General features: G+C 37.1%; 2 protein-coding genes across 2 annotated transcripts in view; both read left to right on the forward strand.

Annotated features, from left to right (window-relative positions):
- Positions 1–239: 239 nt before the first annotated feature.
- LOC142351735 (uncharacterized) lies at positions 240–1,781 on the forward strand. Its single transcript, XM_075403880.1, has one exon. It carries the CDS (start codon positions 240–242, stop codon positions 1,779–1,781), a length of 1,542 nt encoding a protein of 513 aa, XP_075259995.1.
- Positions 1,782–4,907: 3,126 nt separating this feature from the next.
- Positions 4,908–14,619, forward strand: part of LOC142351953 (uncharacterized) — a 30,853-nt gene continuing 21,141 nt past the window's right edge. The window contains exon 1 of the mRNA XM_075404237.1: positions 4,908–5,043. Within this exon, the coding sequence (XP_075260352.1) occupies positions 4,977–5,043 (67 nt within the window). The 5' untranslated portion in view covers positions 4,908–4,976. The remainder of the gene's footprint in view (positions 5,044–14,619) is intronic.

A 14,619-nucleotide genomic window follows, 5' to 3' on the forward strand; every position in this document is an offset into this window, starting at 1 on the left:
CGAATCCGACCCAAAACTTCAGTATCAACCGAAATACAATTCCTCCTCCTGAATTGTATGAACAACTACAAATACTAACAATTTCATTTCTAAACGGAAGTAAAGTGTTTGATACCTACGCCTTGATCGACCCCGGAAGCCAGCTGACCTTCCTGCTGGATATAGTTACTAGCTTTCTTGCGCTTCCCTGCGAATCACAAGCATCAACAACTCTGCAGTAACTAAACACTGAACATGAAATGCCACTGTCCAAAAGAAGTGAAACAGTGACATTAACGCCTTTTGACAAAGTCAATCAGCAATTCAGCATTGCAAGAGCCTATAGCACGCCATGTCTCAATTTATCACCCGCTAACGTTCTTGAACTCAATCAATTACGCGACACCTTCAAGGAACATAGTCACATTTATTTCCCTGACATAGACAACGGTGCAATAGGCGCACTTCTTGGTGTCAATACGTTTGCTTTCACATATCCAATTGACGTAATCCAAGGTAGCAAAAAGCGTTCATTCGGCGTCAAAACAAAGCTTGGTTGGACTCTGGCTGGAGAGTACGAGCTATCTCCTAAAACAATGAACGCAAACAAGCCCCCGCGCCAACCATTCATCTACCATGTCTGCCGGAGAGACATTGAAAAAAAACGATTGGACGGATTGGTTCAAATATTCTGGAAAAAAGAAGCTGAGGATACATTACCCGAACAGAATGAAGACAGCTCACTAGACCAATTAGCAGTGCAAACAATGGAAAACACAATCTGTCAGAACGGTGAAAGTTATCAGATTGGCCTTCCTTGGAAACCTGTAAAGAAACTCCAGAATAATTATTTCTCAGCAGTCAGTCAACTAAAAAGTCTACAAAAACGACTACAAAACGATCCCAGTCTCTATCAGAAGTACAAACAGACACTCCAAACAGACTTGGATAAAAATTTTGTCAAGCCAGTCGAAATGCAAGCACCACCTCCAGAGTCAATATGGTACTTACCTCATCATCCGGTCACTAAACCAAACAAACCCGGAAAAGTGGGAGGAGTTGCCAATGCAGCATCAAAGTTCCGCGGTGAATCACTGAACTCAAATCTTCTAACTGGTCCTGATTTGCTGAATAACTTAGATGCAGTTCTGTTGAGATTCAGAGAACACCCGGTTGCTGTTTTGTCAGACATCGAAGGAATGTTCATGCAGATTGCCGTGAGACAAGAAGACCAGTCTGCTCTTCGTTTCTTTTGGATGATAGACAACTCCATTCGACAATTCCAATTCACTAGATTAATCTTCGGCGCAACATGTTCACGATTTTGCGCAATTTATGTGCACAATAAATGTGCAAAAGACAACAAAAGTAAAATTCCAGCCTCCTCGAATGCAATTAAACACCACTTTTATATGGATGACTACATCCAGTCCCTGCCAAAAGTTTCAGAAGCCAAAGAAGTCATATCACAGACAAAAAGATGTCTGAAAAATGATGGCTCCAGTTTGACAAAATTTGTTTCAAACGAACCAGATGTACTCGCTGAAATCTGTTCCGACGATAAAGACGAAACAAAAGAGATCATGAGAGTCCTTGGTCAAAAATGGAACATAACAACTGACGACTTTATCATGTTTTCCCTACAACAATTTCCTAAAGATGCAACATTGTACACACAAAGAAAAATGTTCACTTTGGTATCTTCCATCTTCGATCCCTTCGGTCTGCTGTCCCCTCTGACAATTAAAATAAAAATTGTTTTGCAGCAGAGTTGTAACTTGGAAGAAAATGGGATGATTTGATACCACAAGAACTACACAATGCCCTCCAGAAAGTCCTAAACAGTTACTTTGCCATGCCTGAAATCCGAATACCAAGAACTGTTCCCAATTTCAGTAAAACCACAAGCAGCCAACTTCATATATTTGTGGATGCCTCAATGGCAGCTATGGCAGCCGTTGCCTACCTCAGTACAACCAATAGTCAAGCCGCTCCGCCAAAAGCATGTTTTCTCATGGGAAAATGCAAAGTTGCTCCCATTAAACAAATAAGCGTGCCAAAAATGGAACTAGAAGACAGCGTTATAGGAGTGCACCTTCTACAACTGATCCAAAGAGAAATGACACTGACAGTGGACCAAATTTTTCTCTGGTCCGATAGTCAAGTAGTCTTGGACTGGATAGACTCAAATAAGAAGCAAAACGTTTTTGTTTCAAACAGATTGCAAGAAATTCATAAAAAGTTCTTCACCCCAGCAATGGCATCACATCTCAACTTATCTCAATCCCGCCGACAACGGAACTTGCGGTCTTGAGACAAACGAAATTCAGCAGAAATGGTTAGATCTACCCCAATTTCTTTGCGAAAAGGAGTCGACCTGGAATTAGATTAACAAACAACGCGCAACTTGTGCGGCAGTCACGAGAAGTCCCAAGACAATTAAACCTATAGACGATCTGAGTAAATTCACAACATGGAACAAACTTCTTCTGACAGTTGCAACAGTTTTCAACCTAATTCATCGTGCAAAGATAATGCGAACGAACAATCACCAATACACAACTGAAGACATTCAATTATCAAGAAATTATCTCCTGAAATTATCTCAGGACAGTTTTTTCCATTCGACCGTTAATTCCTTACAACGTGGAATCAAGCTAGATTCTAAGCGCAAAATACGATGCCTAAATCCGCTGTTGGATGAGAATGGATTACTCAGATCTTTTGGTCGATTGCAGTATGCACCAACATAACTGGATTTGGAAAAACGTCCAATAATTTTGCACGCGAAGGACAAAACTGTTCGTTTGTACTTGGAGCATGCCCATCAAATATGTATTCACCAGTCCACAGAACCAACAAAAGCATTCATTCAACAACGTTACCATGTGATTGGCCTTCGGAAATCGTTAGCAAGCGTACGATTTCATTGTTTCTTATGTCGACGTTTTGACACGAAAAACATTCAACCAATTATGGCACCATTACCCAGTTTTCGTTTTCCAACAGCAGAAACACGTTTCCCCATTGCTAATTCTGATGTAGATTTCTTTGGACCCATCTACATCGAAGATTCCAAAGGCATTATAGAAAAACATTATGGTCTGATATTTATATGCATGGTGACAATGCAGTTCACTTAGAAACGTGTCCAGACCTAAACACAGATACGTTTCTCAATGCCTTCAGAAGATTTTGCAGTCGTCGATGCCAGCCCCAATTTATCTACAGCGACAACGGGAAAATTTTTGTTGGCGCTTCTGAAGAACTTAAGAAAACTGTTAAAGCCTTGGACAATGACAGAATCTACAAGGCTTTAGCAGTAGCCAAAACAACGTGGAAATTCAATCCCCCATACGGCCCTCATTTTGGCGGTGTCTGCGAACGTTTGATCCAGAGCGCCAAAGAACGTTCCTCCTCATTCTAGGATCCAGAAGACTCTTTTTTGACACTTTCCTAACACATGGTGGAAACAGAATCAATCATCAACTCCAGACCACTGACTAACGTTGCTGAGCAGCCCTACAACGAGGAACCCTTGACTCCAAACCACTTTCTCATCCAGCGTCTCTTCAATAGCTTGCCACCAGGAGAATTTGGAGACTAGCAACCTGCAAGCTTGAAGGCATGGAAGAACACGCAGAAGCTGATGAACCACATATGGCGACGCTTGGTGAAAGAGTTTCTGTCAATCTTAGCCGACGGTCAAAATGGCCAAACAGCAACGATCAACCGCTCAAAGTGGACGACATCATTTGGGTGCTGACAGACCAAACAACAAGAGGCATCTGGCCTCTGGGAAGAGTCATGGAAACAACACCTGGACGAGATGGAGAAACAAGAGTCGTAAAGGTAAAAACGGCCTACGCACGTACGTTTGCCCCATTTGCGGTCTCGCACGCTTTTTTCCTCCGTAGTTTTTTTTGGATTTTCTCGCTCCGGTTTTAGGCAACGTGAGTTACCCCTTTCCCACAAATTGATGTACTGATGATATTGACAACATTTCAGCCTACAGTTTCAAAGCCAATTTCAAAGAAGATGACAAAAGACTTCAATTGATGCCTCCTAAAACCCTTGACGCCCCCTTTGTGCCCTTGCAGCATGTTGCCAATGTTATTGCAACTTTCAAGATGATTCAAACAAACCGCCAAAATTGCCAAAAAAAACTTTGACTCTTTTGTCCAACAACGTGAAACTTAGACGTGCTCTTTTAACAAATGATTATACTAGAGTTATGTTTAAAACATATAATTTTTGAGGACAACGACTCGTGACATCATCCCTCAAGGAAACGTTTCTCCAAGTATCTCTCCTTGGAGTAAAACACAATCGCTCTACTCATACGATTGTTACATTTTGAAAAAATAATTATTACTTGCCAACGTCTTGGTGGAAAATTTAAAAAAGTCTAAACAAGGGTTATCAAATGCAGTTAATTCCTTCTCTACCAATCATAATATAAGATATATATTGGTAGTGGAGAAAACTACCAAACATTGGTTGTCATAGCTCTGACGTTAAACAAAATCCGAAATATCTTGCAAATGAAAATCGACAACAGCAGGAACACGCAGCAGAAAGCTCAGATGCCGGAAAAACAATGGTCTCGACACGCAATTCCCACTTTCCGTTGAAACGAAAAATTTCACCTAATTAATTTTCCTGCTGATTTAATTTTGGTCAGACCTCATGACACACAACCAGTTTTTAAATTTTGCCGCCATTTTATCATAAATTAGACCCGAAAACTCATTTCTCGCCGATTTTATTGTTGTACCATTTGAACATTTGTTGCACTGCCCGCTTCAAAGGCGAGAAAACAAACGTTTTTACCGACGCCCATTTTTTTCTAAATGTTACAGGGCTTGGCTCGTCTAGCAGAAATCTGTTGGCATTAGTTTTTGATCAGTTTTGATTCTTCCACTCCTGAAAAAGCACGCTTTTTCAATTTTTCCTTGTTCAAAAAAGAAAAAAAATTCAAACTCAATTAGTTGAAAATGTTTTTGTGCAAAGCCTTAGCACTGTTTGTGTTGTTGAAAACCAAATTTGCAGCCGGTGAAGATGGTGAGTCATTTTTGAAGTTAACTTCCTTTTTCACTGTCAATTGATTTTCTGGTACTCTTGAAGATGAAAAATATGGAGTTTTTGAATGGAACTCTCGCAAACACTGAGTTTCTCGCCAATGTACATTGTCTTCTGTCGGCAAAATAAAATTGTTGCTTTTATGGCTAGCTCATCTCCTGATTTCAAGTTTCTGTGTTACTTTATTGAAAGATAATATAAGATTTCACACTGTCCATACTCTATTTCTTAGTATGATTCTATTGTGAAACCAAGGAGATCCTATGCGAACGATTTCAAGGAAATCAGATATGATCCTAGTATGATTATTTGGAATCAAAGATCTGTTTTCCTTCTATTTGCGTTTTCATATTTATCGATCAGGAAGGCCTTACTGTATTTTCATGGTATTACTTTTTATTCCTCAACAAAAGTCCCTAAACTAAATTATTTAATGCAAAGTTCGGTTCTACTTGAGAGATTAAACCTGTGTATCAGGTTAAAATTTTCGTATTCTCCAAATCTGTTTCTTTTAATTGAAATCCAACTCCGATAATAAAAAGTATGTTCAAAGTCATTTTTTTCAAGTAAATTTCCCGACATCCAACCAGATACCATAGTTGCTTCAATGAAGCAGTCGCAGGTAGTCAGTACATCAATGAATGCACTCGCCATGTTAATTATGTCATCGTCAATGTGATGTCGGTTGTACATCAAAATTTCTAACTTCTGAAGAAATTGCTCAAAAATCTTTCCTCAAAAGGACGAAAAAAACAGGATCAACAAAAGTGAAGTCAAACTTGGCGAGTGCTGTAGTGTTGTTGGTTCATGCAAAAAATTTCCCTTTGATGGCATTTAACTTCATAGTGCCAGGTCAATCTACGCAAGAAACAACCAGCATCACAAAATTTTGTAAACGTTTCAAGTGAGGAATATCAGCCAGATGGCAATTTTGCCCCTTCACCAATTGGACTGAAGACAAAATCTCATTCATCGCACAGTTGCAGCCACGTCTCAGCGGCAAATGTTTGAAACAACTGCAACAGCCGCCACATGTTACGCGAAAATAACATCTGGCGTTGATGTAAAAGAATTGGGCAAAATCATAGAACTTGAGACAAAAAAAATAATTGCAAAGATCAAAAGGTTGAATCAAGAAAGATTAAAGAAACAAGTATATACACTATGGTACGTACACCTAAAGATTTTTTAAAAAGCAATACAAACATCAAATAATATAACATTTTGAATTCAAAATTATTCTCTAATAACGCTTCATTACACATTTAGCGTTTTAAACGTCTAGCAGAAAGTTTGTATAGTTTTCATACAGGTTTCTCACGACGTCTGCGTCAATTTCATTCCGAATTTCATACATTTTTTCTTCTAAATTTTCCCATAAAACTGTCTGTTTTCGTAATCTTTGCTTCATTGCCCATAAACTTTCAATAGGATCCAGATCTGAACTGTATGTGGGCCATTCTAGTACTTTCCACTCGTTTTCTTGGAAAAAAGCCGATAATCTTCGATTTATGCGCAGGAGCATTATCTTGTTGAAATATAATGTCCAGGAAATGTATTTTTTCTTCGTAATCTTTCAAAATTTCCAAATAACCGACAGCATTTAGCTTGTTTGAACACATAACAAGCAATTTTTGTCCATCTGATCGTATTGCACCCCAAAATATAAATGATCGTTTGTCTGAACTTAATTTTTTTGTTTTTTTTTTCATGAAATCTCGTTCCGTTTCTTCGAAAAACTAACAATTCCGTCGCTGGAGATTCGCACCTTTGTTTCATCCGTAAAAACAACATTCTCTGCCAGATGCTTTCTGAGCATATTGATACACCATTTTGAACGAAAACACTTGCTTTTCTTCTTCAAATTGACTTTTTTTTGCAGCATTTCTTGAAAAAACGCCATATTTTTTTAGAATCCGTCTAACTGTACCTCTGGAAATTCTATCGTTGCAAAAGAAAGCGTTATGAGCCACTCGAATGCGCTCCAGTGAGGTTTTGGGTTCTTTCAAAACATCGTTAACCACTTTTTTCTGATTTTTTTGTCAATTTGTGGAGTCTTCCGCTCGATTTTTGGGCCTCGAAACTGCTGTTTTTCTGGTAACGTTTGTATGCATACTGTGCACTGGATCTTGATTTCAAGTTGAGTTGTTTTTGTATTTTAGACCATGAAAATCCGACAACTCGCAGCGTAACAACTTGGCAAACGGTAAAAAGAACAAAGCGGTTTAACCATCTTTTCTGTTTAAGCGGAGAAAGTGAGAAAGAAATTTCTCTTAAAACTTCCAATTTTCACACCTTCTTTAACGCCTTAGCGCAAATCATGCTTTTGAAGCACTAATCATGCTTTAAAAGCAGAAGTCATGCTGTACGTAGCTTTTTGGTACCATAGTGTAAGTCGAACAAAGTCGTCTTTTCTTATAATGGCCTCTTTTTACCTTTCTGCTGCACCATTTTTAATCGTTGACAGCTCATCTGTACCACTTTTTGCCATTGCCCCACTTGATATCGAATGGCTTTCTTGCACAAATCCGGCAAATTCTGCCCGAATCTTGAAAGATAACCGTTTTTCTGTCAGATTCATACAAAATAACATTTATTTTCATCTAAATGTCCGTGGTAGCTTGTTTTTTCCCCAGTGTAAAAAATACCGACTGAAAATGAGAAGATAAAAATTTATAGTAGCATCTGTGTTTTGATAACCGCTTTTAAATCGAAAGCTGCTTTTAGCAGAAAGGAAAGAAATCTGAAAGTGGAACTACTTTTGTACAAATTTTTCAATGAAAGCTGACCTACTGAATTTTAATTAATTTCAACAGGAAAAAAATTAAAGACAATGACTAAAGTCAGCCAATCAGACTGCAGCCTTACCTGAACGATTTATATTGCCTACGCAAGAATTTTGTAAGTTGACCATTTTTCTGACAGAACCTGCAAGATAATCATTTCATGAAAAAATCTGCCAGAATCTTGCACGATAACCAAAAAACTCTTGCCCGGGGTGGACTGTTACTTTACAAAAAAGTGTACAATATGTTGACCCTCTGAGAGGAAGTTTCTACTCGTAACACTGTTGCAATTTTTAACACTGTTGTCTGAGTTTTAACGTAACTGTCCACTACTGAAGCTGCGACGTTTTTTCTGATGAAGTCTTGGACTTGCTCAAATGGTTGATTTACAAAGAATAGATTGGTTGTTCTAACGCACAACCAACATTTGAGATAACTCTTTAAGCTAACCGATAGGTTTTCCGAAGGAGTGAGAATAGCACATGATCAAGGTCATTTTAGCGGTTAGTTTTGGTTCTAATTTTTGAACTGTCATTATGGTGTAGAAAACAAGAGAACTATAATATTTTAAAGCTAAGAAATGTTCGAAAATATCACATCTGTGTTTGTAACGCTGGTTATCAGTCCGTTTTGGAAATCATGCGCTGACATCAGTGTCCTTAGAGCTCAATTTCTATTCACAAGCATTCTTCAATAAAACTTTTATCTGCCTCATTACTGCCAACCTTTCGCCCGTCATTGAAGTGAAAATTATTTTTGATCGAAATCAACTTAGGATAATACGATTTTTAATTGTTTAATTACAATGCTGCTTCACCTCCGTCATTAGAGGAAACCATTATTTTTCTGCTGCCATCAAAATTTTGCACTAAAAATGCGATTTTCTCGTACGGGTGCTGAAGATATAAAGCAGAGAGATGCAATTTCCTGCTGAGATGCAATGCTCTCTCGATAACTTGGTAGCAGAACTTAATTTTGTGAAAGTTTTACTTCACTGTCGACAACAAAAACTTTTACCAATTAAGATTGTCGGTTGCTTCGACCCCAGTGACCCTGGAAATTTTATCGTGTAAGATCTGATAAGATGCTGATCCAAATTTTTTGTCGTTTAAGATCTTATCTGGTCTCACTCAATAACAATTCTGCCCTGCGTGAACTTTAATCGTGTCAGAGCAGATAAGATACTTGTCAGATCTTATAAGATAATAATTCAATTTTGATTAATTGTAACCTTATAAGATCTGATAAGTCTCTTATCAGATCTTACACGATAAAAGTTCACGTAAGGCAGAATTTTTATCGTGTAAGATTTGAAATGACATGTTTTAATGATCTCAATATAACCGTATAACGTAGTCAAGTTCCTATGATTGTTAGAAAAGATCGCTCAACTAAACACGTATGAAAAAAAAATGTTTGTTGAATCTGTTTTGGCGGCAGTTTTATTGTGATTCTTGACTAGGTACTATGGCTAAACTTAGCAGTCCAAGATGGTTTTGGTCTTTGAAAAAAATTGTTCAGCCTAGTTTGATGATCACCGCTTCAGAGAAAGCCCCTGACACTCGAAAAGCATTTTTCATAAAATATTATAAGTCTCAAAAGACAGCATAAGGTACTTTTCTCTTTGTTGCTCTCACACTAAAGTGTTGCATGTTGTGTGGCTACTGCTTGACAGCAACTCTGACTTGTCTTCAATATCAAGAACATGCCATACTTCATGAATTTTTTTTGTAAATGATCTGATAAAATCTTATCAAAAAGTGTAGTCATGGCTTTCCGAATGTTTATCTTACAAGATCCTATAAGATTTATATTGAGATTTCACACGATAAAGTTTTTTGCCAAGCAGAGTTTTTATTTTGTACGACCTGACAAAAAGGAGTTTTTATCGTGTAAGATCTTATCAGACCTGATAAAAAATCAGTATCGTGTAAGACCTGATAAATTGTCCTACAAAGTCTTGCGACGCATAATCTTATAAGAACTTATAGGACAATTTTAAAAGAAATTTGTAAGATCTTACACGATAAAATTTCTCATATGTTTTGGAGGAACCCGCCTGGGGGGTCTCTTTCATAGACCCCTCGAGGGGTCTCTTTCATAGAAATATAGCACTCTACGAAGTTTTCTATATAAATTGACCAGCAAATGATACGAGCAGGAAATCAGAACCAAGATATCAAAATTTAGCGAACCTAAAAAATAGTTTATAACCATTTACGAGCCCATTAAAGAGCTTTATAGCTTTTGAATAGGCCTCGGTAAGATGTCAATGTTTTCACCCAGTGAGAGAGTAAAACTTTCGAGGTAATTTTCAAGGATTCTTTCCGATTTTCCGCCGGGTCGAGATTTGGCGGTGAATTTTTGTAAGAAATGCGGTGAAATGCGGTGAAAAAAAATTTTACCGGGTTTTTCTTACATCTTTTTGCAGTGAATGTGGTGAATCACTTTGAATTATTTATTTTCACCGCGTTCTCAGTATTCTTACAAAAAAGAATCGTCCCTACGTTGGAACCTCTGACCTCCAGCTTTCCTTCAACTCCTTATTCCACTGCGCCAATTGTCACTTAATGCTTAGATAATTCGGTTGAGTTTGAATCAGATTGAGTAAACGTTGGAAAGCAAATGCTGTGAATTTGTGTAGGAAATGCGGTAAATTTTTGTAAGAAATGCGATGAAAAGCGGTGTATTATTTTTGTTCACCGCATTCACTGTTTTCACCGCATTTATTACTTTTATTTTTTTACAAAAGTTGATGCGGTGAATTCTTGTAAGAAATGCGGTCAATTTTGCGGTTAATTTATGAAAGAAATGCGCTGAAAAGTGGTGAAATATTTATTGTCACCGGATTCACCGCATTCACCGCATTTCTTACAAAAAATTCACCCAAAAACCTCGACCCGGGCCAGATCCTCAAAATGAATTTCTCTTTTCGATCAAATTATTTCTAACCAGCGTCTCAATGAGACTGAAGTTCATTTGGAGAATAATGAAAACTAGCCGATCCGTAAAAGCAATCTAAATAAACGTTTTTTTTCAAGAACTTTCGAAAACTTTGGACGAACAAATGTGCGCATCCCAAAATTGATTTCATTGATGCAATTGCCAAGAACTGAAAAATTGCATACGATCGTGAACGACAATGAGGAAAATGAGCGCAATGGTCACAAATACTAAGATTAAGCAAATGAGAGTTTGTATTAAATAAAAGTTTTGTGTTCTGTTCTGATGACAATGAAACATCCGACTAACATCCAAAGAAATGCCCTCGAAAAGAATTCGGGGGATAAATCCAACTTGCGTTGGCGGTAAGCTAAAAATCTATTTAAGCATCTTAAAGCAAGATCAGGACCTCCGATAAAATTTTAATAATTTAACTTGATGAAAACTTTAACTCACTTTCGAATGTAAAGATGGTGCTTGAAAAAGTGAAGGAGAAAATCGTGAATACAAAGGCAAAAAAGTATATCAAAATCCCAGATCTGTCAGGCAAAAACTTTGCCTGACGAATTTTGATGGAAAACAATTCACGGCTAAATTATTTGATCGTGAGCGAAAAAAATCGTTAAACTCCCTAAACAACAAAAACTGCTTCGCAACACTTGAAACATAACCGACTAAAGTCGGGCGAACTGCTCGCAAACCCCCGGCGAGCGGCTGACTCCGTCAGAAGCTAGCCACGGTTTAGAGGGTATCTTTGGCTGAATGGACCCTTACGGCCTGAACGATGCGCAGGATGGGAATGGTGGGGGCAGATGTGGGATGGGGAGCAATTTCCTAGAAGCGCCCTTCACACCATAAGTATAAGTCTACAAAACCATTTCTGTGATTCGCACTTATGGAGACTAATGAGCTGAAAGGCTCTAAGAGAACTTAAAGCTCACTGGACGCTACCTCTTTATCCCACTTCTGAGGACGAAAAGTCAAATGGGTCTGACGAAAAATCTGTCAAGCGAAAAAAACGCAAACAAGGCGAACAGGGTTTTTATAATTGCTACTAACTTCGTTTGAGGTAGAGTGTGAGTGATAAAAAGTGAACGAGAAAAAGAAGGAGAGAAACTCCAACCGAGAGAGATAGAGTGAGAGAGAGTTTCTAGCTTATTAATAATTAAATATAGAAAATTTAAAGTCGAAAATTTCAAAGAAATGTATCCAGATTTCAATTAAATGTTCAAAACCATTTTTTGTGTCAGGAGCTCTCTCATAAAGCCCATCTGCAGGACTTATAGATTTTCGTTGGCAGGTAATGATCGTCAAAAAGAGAAGGTCAAAAATATTGGAAAATTTTAAACTCTTACAAATCTTAACAAAATCTTGCTAATATTTGTGGTACTAATGGACATTTTCATGGTCTCATGAGACTATCCACTATACCCATTTCAAGTCTTATATAGTTTCAGTGGCTCAAAAAGATCCATAAACTTGGAACAAGATAATCATTTTCCGAAAAGTTGAAAAAACTCAAATCTTATCAAAAAATTCTCAAACTCGAGCGATTAAAATACTCCATTCCATTAACATCAGTAACTATGCAGTAGCTTCTCATCGAAGGAGGTACCTGCCCCCGGAAAAAATCAAAAAGATTCAAACATTTTCAAAAGTTTTGATAAAAATACAACTAGAAACAATGCAGTAAGATATCAAATCTTAGAGGAGGTTCATGGCTGTTGAGGCTGGATGGACCTAAAAAAATTACAAAAACCGTGCAAAAACTTAAAAAAAATTGCAAGTTCAAAAAAAATTGCTAGAACTTTTGATATTAAAAAATTGAAAACTGAAAAAAAAATCATTAACTTATTATTGAACCCTACAGGATGTTTTCTGACCCCTGGGGCTGAAAAAAAACCTGAATAAGGACAATGAAGGTCAAAAATGTTTAAAATGGTAAACAGAAACTGTGCAGTAATCTGTTATCAAATTCTGCAGGAAGCTCCTTGGCTTTTGAGGATGGAGAAACCTATAAATTTAGAAAAATTCTAAAAAACTTTTCAAAAATTGCGAAAATTGAAAAACTTGAATAATGACATTGAATGTCAAAAAACAATTAAATTTCTAGTTTTGCCACAAAATATGCTAGATTTCGTGATGCTAGAACGCTGAAACCATTCCATACCATTTTCTCTAGAATCATCGCAGTAACCTATTATCAAAACCTAGAGGAGGTTCCTTGACACCCAGGGCTGAAAACACTCAATCGTCAGAAAGTTAAAAACCTAAAAACAATTTATCCGAGAGAAAAATAGACTTTTATGGAATTGGAAAGCTAATTATCTACTGGTTGGAAACTGTTTTTTTCTAAACCTGTTAATCTTTGAATAAAAAGGTGTTATTCTCCAAGATTTTCCAAAATGAGAAAAATTTTAAAAAACTTGACATAAAATGTGAAAATTAGTACAAATTTGTGTGCTCTTGTTTGGAATACAGAATCACATAGCTTGCAAAATGTTCAGAAAAAGTACCGATATCTTGCCAATGACCTTTATCAACTTTAACCAGCCTCAATTTTCGACTGGTTGACAAAAAAATCGAAAAAGGACGAAAAACAAGAAAAATTACAAGATTTTGGCCTCAAAAACTCTTAAAATGACCTTACCAGAAGCTGCACCACACTAGGCACCTGAAGGAAAACTAAACGCTACTAAGTGTCTCTAATGAAACTTAAAAAATTGGTCAAGAGAAAATTTGTTTTAAAAAAGTCCAACAGGACTATAATTGCTACAAATTTGGTTTGAGAGCAATTAAATAGAGTAGTTTAACCTCACATGTTCGCAAACAACATATTGTCGGCGAAAAAAAAAGAAATAAAAAAAAGGCCAAAAAAGCAATACCCTCTTTTTTGATCTATTTCTGACATTTTTCCGGTGAATGACTTTTCTTGCATCCTTGTTTTTTTTTGCGGCGCGTGAACCTTTTGGCAGCTTGATTATCGGTCATTGACTCTTTTTGCATTAAGGTCAATGACTTTTTCGCAGTCTGCTTAAATTCGGACATTGACCTTTTACGAGAGCAATTTTTTTGGTTACTGACCTCTCGTAATCTGCCCCCTCAACCATGCTGCTCAAGAGCTCTTAAACATGCTCTTCGATAGTTCCTAAACATGCTCTTGAGAGGCCTCTCAAACATGCATTTTCGCCTTTCGTGAAACACGGTCCCTTATAAACTGTCATTCATTGAATGTATAGGATTGCAAGTTCCAAAAAAAATTTGCTAGAACTTGTGATATTAAAAAGTTGAAAACTGAAAAAAATTCGTTAACTTATGATTAAACCCTACAGGAGGTTTTCTGACCCCTGCGAGTGAAAAAAACCTGAATATTGACAATCAAGGTCAAAAATGTTAAAAATGGCAAGTTTTATTAAAAAAATGCTAAAATTCATGATGTTAAAACATTCCAATACATCCAGAAACTGTGCAGTAATCTGTTATCAAACTCTGCAGGAAGCTCCTTGGCTTATGAGGATGGAGAAACCTATAAATTTAGAAAAATTTCCAAAAAAACTTTTAAAAAAATTGCAAAAATTGAAAAACTTGAATAATGACATTGAATGTCAAAAAAAAATGAAATTTCTAGTTGTGCCAGAAATATGCTAGAATTCGTGATGCTTGAACGCGGAAACCATTCCATTCCATATTCTCTAGAATCGTTGCAGTAACCTATTATCAAAACCTAGAGGAGGTTCCTTGACACCCAGGGCTGAAAACACTCAATCGTCAGAAAGTTAAAAACCTAAAAACAATTTATCCGGGAGAAAAATAGACTTTTATGGAATTG

This window comes from Convolutriloba macropyga, chromosome 13 (genome assembly GCF_964194025.1).
Source record: "Convolutriloba macropyga chromosome 13, txConMacr16.3, whole genome shotgun sequence".
In the NCBI taxonomy this organism is placed as follows: Eukaryota; Metazoa; Xenacoelomorpha; order Acoela; family Convolutidae; genus Convolutriloba; species Convolutriloba macropyga.

Excerpts from the sequence above, each read along its gene's own strand:
- LOC142351735 (XM_075403880.1), top strand. The coding sequence starts at position 240 with ATGCCACTGTCCAAAAGAAGTGAAACAGTGACATTAACGCCTTTTGAC.